General features: G+C 38.5%; 1 protein-coding gene across 1 annotated transcript; it reads left to right on the top strand.

Annotated features, from left to right (window-relative positions):
* Positions 1 to 6,385: 6,385 nt before the first annotated feature.
* LOC145106136 (uncharacterized) lies at positions 6,386 to 6,916 on the top strand. Its single transcript, XM_079043167.1, has 2 exons — positions 6,386 to 6,447; positions 6,520 to 6,916. The coding sequence occupies exons 1-2, from the start codon at positions 6,386 to 6,388 to the stop codon at positions 6,914 to 6,916; spliced, it is 459 nt and encodes a 152-aa protein (XP_078899293.1).
* The last annotated feature ends 1,503 nt before the right edge of the window (positions 6,917 to 8,419 follow it).

Below are 8,419 nucleotides of genomic sequence, written 5' to 3'. Positions count from 1 at the left end.
GTAATTTATATAAAATACTTCATATCTATGTGTAAGATGAAAGTAACTATGCACTCACCTGATTAGGTGGTGATTTTGACTTCGGACAGCGCTTCGTTACTTCTTAACACAATTTCCCTCGACAAAACCTAGTATCATTACAACTAGGGTTTAGTCTAACGTTAACCGCGACTAATTAATAGTCTAGCTATTATTATTATTATATAAGCGTTAAGCAACACTATTATATAACTCATAATAATAGCCCAAATAATTATTTTAAGGTCATAATAACATTAATATATTAAAACATAAGCTATACTAAAGATAGGTTAGGCGTAGCTTACTAACAGCGGGTTTTTCGCAAAACCGGGCTTCGCTGGAGCAGCGTTCCCGAGCCGAAAGGTTCTTTTCTCGGAGCCGTCAGGCGCTCCGTGGCTTCCGCCTCGTGCTAGGGAGTTACCCTAGGCTTTGGGGGGTTGGGGAGGCTTAGAGAGAGAGTTTAGAGAGAGAAAGAAGTGGGGAAAGGTGTGGGAAATGGAGGAACCCGGCACCTCTATTTATAGGCTGAATTCCTGATGGACTCGCCGAGTCAGTTCACGGACTCGCCGAGTCGGTGCCACGTTTAGCCACGTCACCCCTTTTGCAGCAGCACCCTGCCGACTTCTAAACCCCGTAACTTTCGTATACGAACTCCGTTTTCGACGTTCGTTTTTTCCACGCTTAGGTAAAAACAAGATCTACAACTTTCATTTAGACTCCATCGGCTAATTCTCGACCGATCTTAAATTTAACAGTAGGAGGAGATTAGATTGTTAAATAACCACGAAAAATTCGTATCTCCTTCATATGGACTCCGTTTTCGTCTGTCTTTTTACCGTTAAGTTCCTATTAATGAGATATTCAACTCTCATTTTGGTCGCGTAAGCCAAAAACCGCTCGAACTAAAATTCGAGTTTCGGATCGTGCACTGCTATGCCAAATCTTAGAAAATTCATAACTTCCTCATACGAAGTCAGATTTGGGCGTTCTTTTTTTGTATGTTCTCGGTTTAACGTACACTACAACTTTTTTTTAGATCACTAAGGCCAAAAGTCGCTCTATCGTAAATTCACTATTTATGTCTCCCGGTGTCATGCCGGTTTTGCCGCGAAACTTCGACGGGTCATAACTTCTTCGTTATAACTCGGATTTCGGCGTTCTTTATATGTACGGAAACCTTGAGACATATTCTACAACTTGGTTAAGATTATTTATTCTAAATAATATTTTTGTAGAAAAGTCGTTTTCGACCGTATTATCTCTAAATTGACTAGCCCGGATCTACAGGCGTTACAATTATCTCCCCCTTCGGATGATTACGTCCCGGAATCATCAACGAAACAGGGCTCACATGATGACTCCATACGTTATCTCTTCATCCTATGTAATAACCGTAACTTTGATGTTTGCTTCGAACGAGTATATAACTCTTGGACTCCTTGACTGCAAGCGGTACTCGATCTTTGTACCTGCTCGTTAGACTCCAAATTATGACATTCGAGTCACAATCTCTCTGGAGACTCCTTCTTCTTCTGAATATAAGTTCCTTTATTACTACAATGGACTGATGTGTCGTGTTCTAATGACCTCTCATCGTATGATGCAACGCTTAGACTCAGGTCTTTTAGAGTCAAATTCCAGAACGGAATATACCTTCCTTCATGTCCTAATGTGATATAATCACATTCTATCATGTAGTACTTCTAGGTACAACCTTCTAATCTTAACAACGGTTGCGATGCTTCGACTATCTTTCACTTCAATCCTCTAGCTTAAGTTGGATGCTACATCGGACTTGGTTCTTTGAACCACGTAACATACTCGTCTTAGTCGGACTCAATTCGATATGACCACTAGGGTCGGAATAACAATCATCTTCTTAATCATTACCGAAACAATGGTAACGACATACTTGAATAATAATGAAATCAATTACTAGCTTCTTGGTAACCTTGTGACTTTCCCTGATCCAAGCGTGAGTCCTGTGCTTCCGGTAGTATATGCATCTACTACCTTTCACACCTACTCATACTCGTCCCAAGTATTGTCTCGCAGTCCCCAAGTCCTAAAATCACAAAACAATTTAACACATACGAGTGTGTCCAAATAATCATATAAAATTTTTCTTCCTAGACTCTACTAGGACTTCTTCCATGCACATCTTCAATCATTAATTCTGCTTCAACTCGGTTGGTATTGGAAATTCCAGACCATAGGATAACTTTATGGATTATACCAAAAATTCTTTCTTTCTGCCAATCGAAAGCGTACTTCTCCTGTACTAGACATATTATTTATTAGACGCATTCTAAAGGCAAGATACCTCTCTTACGATATCTTCTGATAGGTATCATTCACTATCGTAATCCTTATTATTTCCTCTATTTTATCAGTCTATCATGGTTCGCATGACTTCCGGAACTTCTGCCATTGTGATAGGTTCGGGTGCAGGCGCAACGACTGATGCATGACCCATCATATTCTTTGGCTCAGGTTGTCATCTTCCTCGGATATTTCCTAGTCTGTCTTCACCATGACGTTTTGTACACCAAAGCAGACATTCGGTGTACCGAGGCGAGAATTTAAGATATATTTAAGATAGACGTATAAATCTCCCTATTACTCCGAAAAGTTACATGCCAGTTCTAATATCGTAATTAAACGTTTAGAAATCTGAACACATAAAATTTCCAGATCCGGTCGGCAATAGACCATAGATCCGAACAAATAATAGCATATAAGACATCTTTATAGCTATAACATAAAACATTTAGCACATAAAACATTTTAGGCATCTTTCCTAAAATAAACTAGTGCTCGTGTCTAAAATATAGCAGACATTCATCTCACAATCATCGCTTAGCACTCTAAGTTTAAGTCTAGAAATTTCCTACAAATTCCTAGTTCACTTAAACTAATGCTCTGATACCAACTGTGACATCCCCATTTTCACGGCCAGAAAAGACTGATTTTGTTTATGCTTTATAAAAATCAGAGTACCTTTTTTAATAAAAATGTTGCGGAATTTGTTCCCAGAAAAACATGATAAATACATTATCAAAGCATTTCCGAAGAAATGTATTTTTATTCATTTTCAAAACCTTGGGATGTCATCGTCAATATAGAAACATAAGCATAAACAGAACTTACATTCATTTACACTAGTGATCTACATCTCTTTTAAATCTCTCAGTGTAAAGTAGCTTCATATCGACATCTGTGATACAAATAACCTTGAGTGGGTCAGGTTGGGAAACCTGGTGAGTACATAGGGTTTTCAACCCACAATAATATAATCATTATGTTTAATCATCAAACAATCAATCAACCCAATTACCCATCCCCGTTATCTTCTTTACTCTTAAGGATCTACCCTAAGATTCAGTTATTCCTCGTTCATTCATTCCTAAGGAGTATCCTAAGGAATCGGCACTAAGTCTGCATAGTCACCAGGGTTTATCTCGTTTATTGACAACATCGTTTTTAAGAGTCCACTCGTAATACCTGTCAATGGGTTTTTAGAGTACACCGGGTGAACACATCGTTCACAACACCTACAGGTTGCGAGCCTGCTAGTGTTCCACTAGACTATCTAGAATAGTCTGTGGTTGTCATCCATACTCTGCTAGATGACGGGGCCATCGCATGGGTCATCGTTTGGCTCATCGCTTTGGCTCATCGCTTAGGTCATCGCTTTGGCTCATCGCTTAGGTCATTGCTTCGCACCATATTTTATCACTCATATATCATCGCTCATCATTCATCTCATCTTTCATCGCTCATCATTTATCTCATCTTTCATCGCTCATCATTTATCTCACCTCTAATATACCCATGTTTTACCCAACACATTTTGTAGATATAAAATACATATACAGTTTATATCATTTAAAACATGTATAAAACGTTTCATCCAGCATAGACAGCAAGTATTCAGACAATATACACACATAGCACGTAATTTATATAAAATACTTCATATCTATGTGTAAGATGAAAGTAACTATGCACTCACCTGATTAGGTGGTGATTCTGAATTCGGACAGCGCTTCGTTACTTCTTAAAACAATTTCCCTCGACAAAACCTAGTATCATTACCACTTGGGTTTAGTCTAACGTTAACCGCGACTAATTAATAGTCTAGCTATTTTTATTATTATATAAGTGTTAAGCAACACTATTATATAACTCATAATAATAGCCCAAATAATTATTTTAAGGTCATAATAACATTACTATATTAAAACATAAGCTATACTAAAGATAGGTTAGGCGTAGCTCACTTACAATGGGTTTTTCGCAAAACCGGGCTTCGCTAGAGCAGCGTTCCCGAACCGAAAGGCTCTTTTCTCGGAGCCGTCGGGCGCTCCGTGGCTTCCGCCTCGTGCTAGGGAGTTACCCTAGGCTTTGGGGGGTTAGGGAGGCTTAGAGAGAGAGTTTAGAGAGAGAAAGAAGTGGGGAAAGGTGTGGGAAATGGAGGAACCCGACACCTCTATTTATAGGCTGAATTCCTGATGGACTCGCCGAGTCGGTTCACGGACTCGCCGAGTCGGTGCCACGTGTCATCACCTGATGGCTTTTCTTGGGGAGAAAGCCTTGGCCCATATTCAGCCACGTCACCCCTTTTGCAGCAGCACCCTGCCGACTTCTAAACCCTGTAACTTTCGTAGACGAACTCCGTTTTCGACGTTCTTTTTTTCCACGCGTAGGTAAAAACAAGATCTACAACTTTCATTTAGACTCCATCGGCTAGTTCTCGACTGATCTTAAATTTAACAGTAGGAGGAGATTAGACTGTTAAATGACCGCGAAAAATTCGTATCTCCTTCATATGGACTCCGTTTTCGTCTGTCTTTTTACCGTTGAGTTCCTATTAATGAGATATTCAACTCTCATTTTGGTCGCGTAAGCCAAAAACCGCTCGAACTAAAATTCGAGTTTCGGGTCGTGCACTGCTATGCCAAATCTTAGAAAATTCATAACTTCCTCATACGAAGTCAGATTTGGGCGTTCTTTTTTTGTATGTTCTCGGTTTAACGTACACTACAACTTTTGTTTAGATCACTAAGGCCAAAAGTATCTCTATCGTAAATTCACTATTTACGTCTCCCGGTGTCATGCCGGTTTTTCCGCGAAACTTCGACGGGTCATAACTTCTTCGTTATAACTCGGATTTCGACGTTCTTTATATGTACGGAAACCTTGAGACATATTCTACAACTTGGTTAAGATTATTTATTCTAAATAATGTTTTTGTCGAAAAGTCGTTTTCGACACTATTATCTCTAAATTGACTAGCCCGGATCTACGGGCGTTACACATTGTGTCCCCTGAATGGATTGGAAGACATTATGTGACTGAAATTGCAAATAAGCCAAAGATGAAACTTCAGGAAATGATTGATGACATCAAACAAAGGTATAGGTGTGTGGTATCTATAGGACAAGTTAGAAGGGCAGGGAAATGGGCCAAAAATTTAATAGAAGGTAAAATCACTGAGCATTATGCAAGGATATGTAATTATGCCCATGAATTGTTAAGGTCAAACCCAGGGTCCACATGCCAAGTTGGTGTAACAACCAATCTAGATGGAAAGAATTATTTTCACAGGTATTACATTTGTTTCAAAGCACTAAGTGTTAGCTGGAAAAGAGGGTGTAGGAGAGTAATTGGGCTTGATGGGTGCTTTCTAAAAGGGGCAGGTGAAGGGTGAATTGCTAACAGCCATTGGTAGAGATGCCAACAACCAGGTTTATCCACTTGCTTGGGCTGTTGTTGATGTGGAAAATAAGTCCAACTGGACTTGGTTCCTTGAGCTACTCAGTGGTGATCTAGACCTTATTGATGGAAGGGGCTTGGTAGTTATATCAGATCAACATAAAGTAAGTTTCTTTATAAAATATTAATCCTTTTTCAAATTACTTACAAATACTTACATGTATGCCGGTTTTTGTATAGGGTTTGTTGCAATTTGTTAAAGATATATTGCCACATGTGGAGCACAAGCAATGTGTCCGGAATATATATATGCAAATTTTAGAAAAGCTTACACTGGGTTGGAGTTGAAGAAGTTGTTTTGGGTTGCAGCTATGAGCTGTGTGGAAGGTGATTTCAAGAGACATAGGGACACAATTAAAAATCTCAATCCTGGTGCATATGAGCATCTGATGTCCAAAGAACCCCAAACATGGTGTAGAGCTTACATGAGTATAGGGTATGCATGTGAGGCAGTGGAGAATAGTATATCAGAGTGCTTCAACTCCATCATTGTGGATATTAGGAAAAAACCATTGATCACAATGCTTGAAGAAATAATGATATACATCATGGATAGGTTTGCTTAAATGATTGAGGAAAGCACTAAATGGAATACCCGTATATCTCCAGCAGTGTTAAAGAAGATGAAGCTTTTTGGGGAGACATGAGGTAACACTTTAACATGTAACTTTTGTTTTAATTTCATTAGGTAACACTTTAACATGTAACTTGTGGATGTAGGTTTTGGTTAATAATTCATAGTCAACAACATGTGTTTGAAGCAAGGAGAGGATGTGATAGCTACATGGTGGATTTAGATGGAAGGCATTGTACCTACAGGTTATGGGATCTGGCTGGGATCCCATGTGTTCATGCCATTGCAACCATCAACTATATCCATCAAACACCTGATGAGTATATTCATGACATATTTTCCAAGGAAAAATTCCTTAAGTGTTACTCTGCTAACATTACTCCAGTGAATGGTTCAAATCTATGGCCTCAAACTGAATTCATAAAGCCATTACCACCAGTGTCAAGGAGAATGCCTGGTAGGCCAAAGGTCAACAGAAGGAGACATGTAAGTGAAAATGATGGAAGAGCACACACCCCAAGAACTGTAAGGTGTGGTAAGTGATTTGAGTATGGCCATAACTAGAAGGGATGCAAGAATGCAACCAGGGAACCTGTCCCTATGCCACCAAAGAAGAAAGGAAGGCCAATGAAGGAACAATGTGTCACAACTAGCATTTTAGCTAGGGAATTCTATTCTCATGTAAACATTCATCTAGTGTAATGACTTGTACTCGAAATGAATATCATACTCTATGCTCACTCAATATATTTCTTATAGTCAGTAAGGTGTTGAAAACCCTAGAAATCACGGTTCCAGTCTAATATGAGCTAGGGTTCTCTTATTGGGCCTAATGGACCAATAAACCTTCAACTAGACTATCTTTGGTCTAGAAACCCTAATTGGGATCCAATAAGACCCACACTTGTAAAACTTTAGTATATTGGGCCATGTGGGCCTAGGATGATCCTTCTTATTTCTAATGGGTCGTAAACCCCTTCATTGGGCCTCATTGGGCCGAGACCCTTAATAAGGGCCTAATGGGCCGAAAAATATTATTAAACTTCGTAAATTCGAACAATACTAATAATGGGCCAAATCAATTCATCCTCATCGCTCTTAAGCCCAAATTGTTGGCCCATTACCCATTATCCATTAAGCTTATTAGACAAAAAAAAGGGAAAATGAGGAAATTTGTACATTGGACACCTCATGTTTGCATGGTGGTCTTCCATGCAAACATCACCTCACCATATCTCTCTCTCTTCTCTTATTAATCTCGGCAAAAACCCCCCATCATATCACCTCCATTTTTCATTCAAACACCTTCAAAACTCTCTCAAAATAACTCCTCCTTCTTCCTCTAAATTTCGAGATTTGTGGGTATTCTCAAGAGATTTTTCACCAAGATCATCATCTTTGGTAAGTTTTCACTTGGATCTATGGTTTAGCTTCTTGATTTCTTCAAAAATCTCTTCTTAAACCATAAAATTTCATGAATTATACATCTTTGCTTCATAGAGTTCGAAAATCCTTCAAGGAGCGTGCTAAAGTCGAGATCTTCACTTCATTCTTCATCAAAACCGAATCCAAACCTCAAAGTGAGTTCATACCCCCTATTTTCGGTTTTTACTATGTTTTTTGGGAGAATACAAGTTGCTTTATGTAGATCTATGTGTATATACATGAATATGTGTGTTTTTCATGATTTATTTGGTGATTATGTGTTATTTACTTCATAAATCTAAAAATATGTTAAGAATATGAAGTTTATCACTTGGATCTAGATGAAAACCTTCAGAAAAGTATGTGTTATCACATATAATACATGTTAAACTTGTAGATCTGGGATTTATACACTTAAAATAGCAAAAACAAGTGTTGTGTACAAACATGGATAACTTAAACTCAAAAATCAGCCCTTGACAGAAAAGTTTTGGTCCAATCTCGAACTGTTTTTACCACCTTAATGGTAATATTTTTCAAAACTGTTTTACATGAAAAACGCTCAGGTTTATACCTTTAAAATGACTACTCTCACGTTTTCATACGATTTTTCTACAATTT

Source organism: Lactuca virosa, chromosome 4, assembly GCF_052849685.1.
Source record: "Lactuca virosa cultivar CGN04683 chromosome 4, Lactuca_virosa_CGN04683_v6, whole genome shotgun sequence".
Classification (NCBI taxonomy): domain Eukaryota; kingdom Viridiplantae; phylum Streptophyta; class Magnoliopsida; order Asterales; family Asteraceae; genus Lactuca; species Lactuca virosa.
The sequence above is the reverse complement of the archived record's forward strand: the minus strand, read 5'-3'. Positions and strand labels throughout refer to the sequence as shown.

Excerpts from the sequence above, each read along its gene's own strand:
- LOC145106136 (XM_079043167.1), top strand. The coding sequence starts at position 6,386 with ATGGAATACCCGTATATCTCCAGCAGTGTTAAAGAAGATGAAGCTTTT. Across the intron at positions 6,448-6,519 it reads GCTTTTTGGGGAGACATGAG|GTTTTGGTTAATAATTCATA; the intron begins GTAACACTTTAA and ends TTGTGGATGTAG.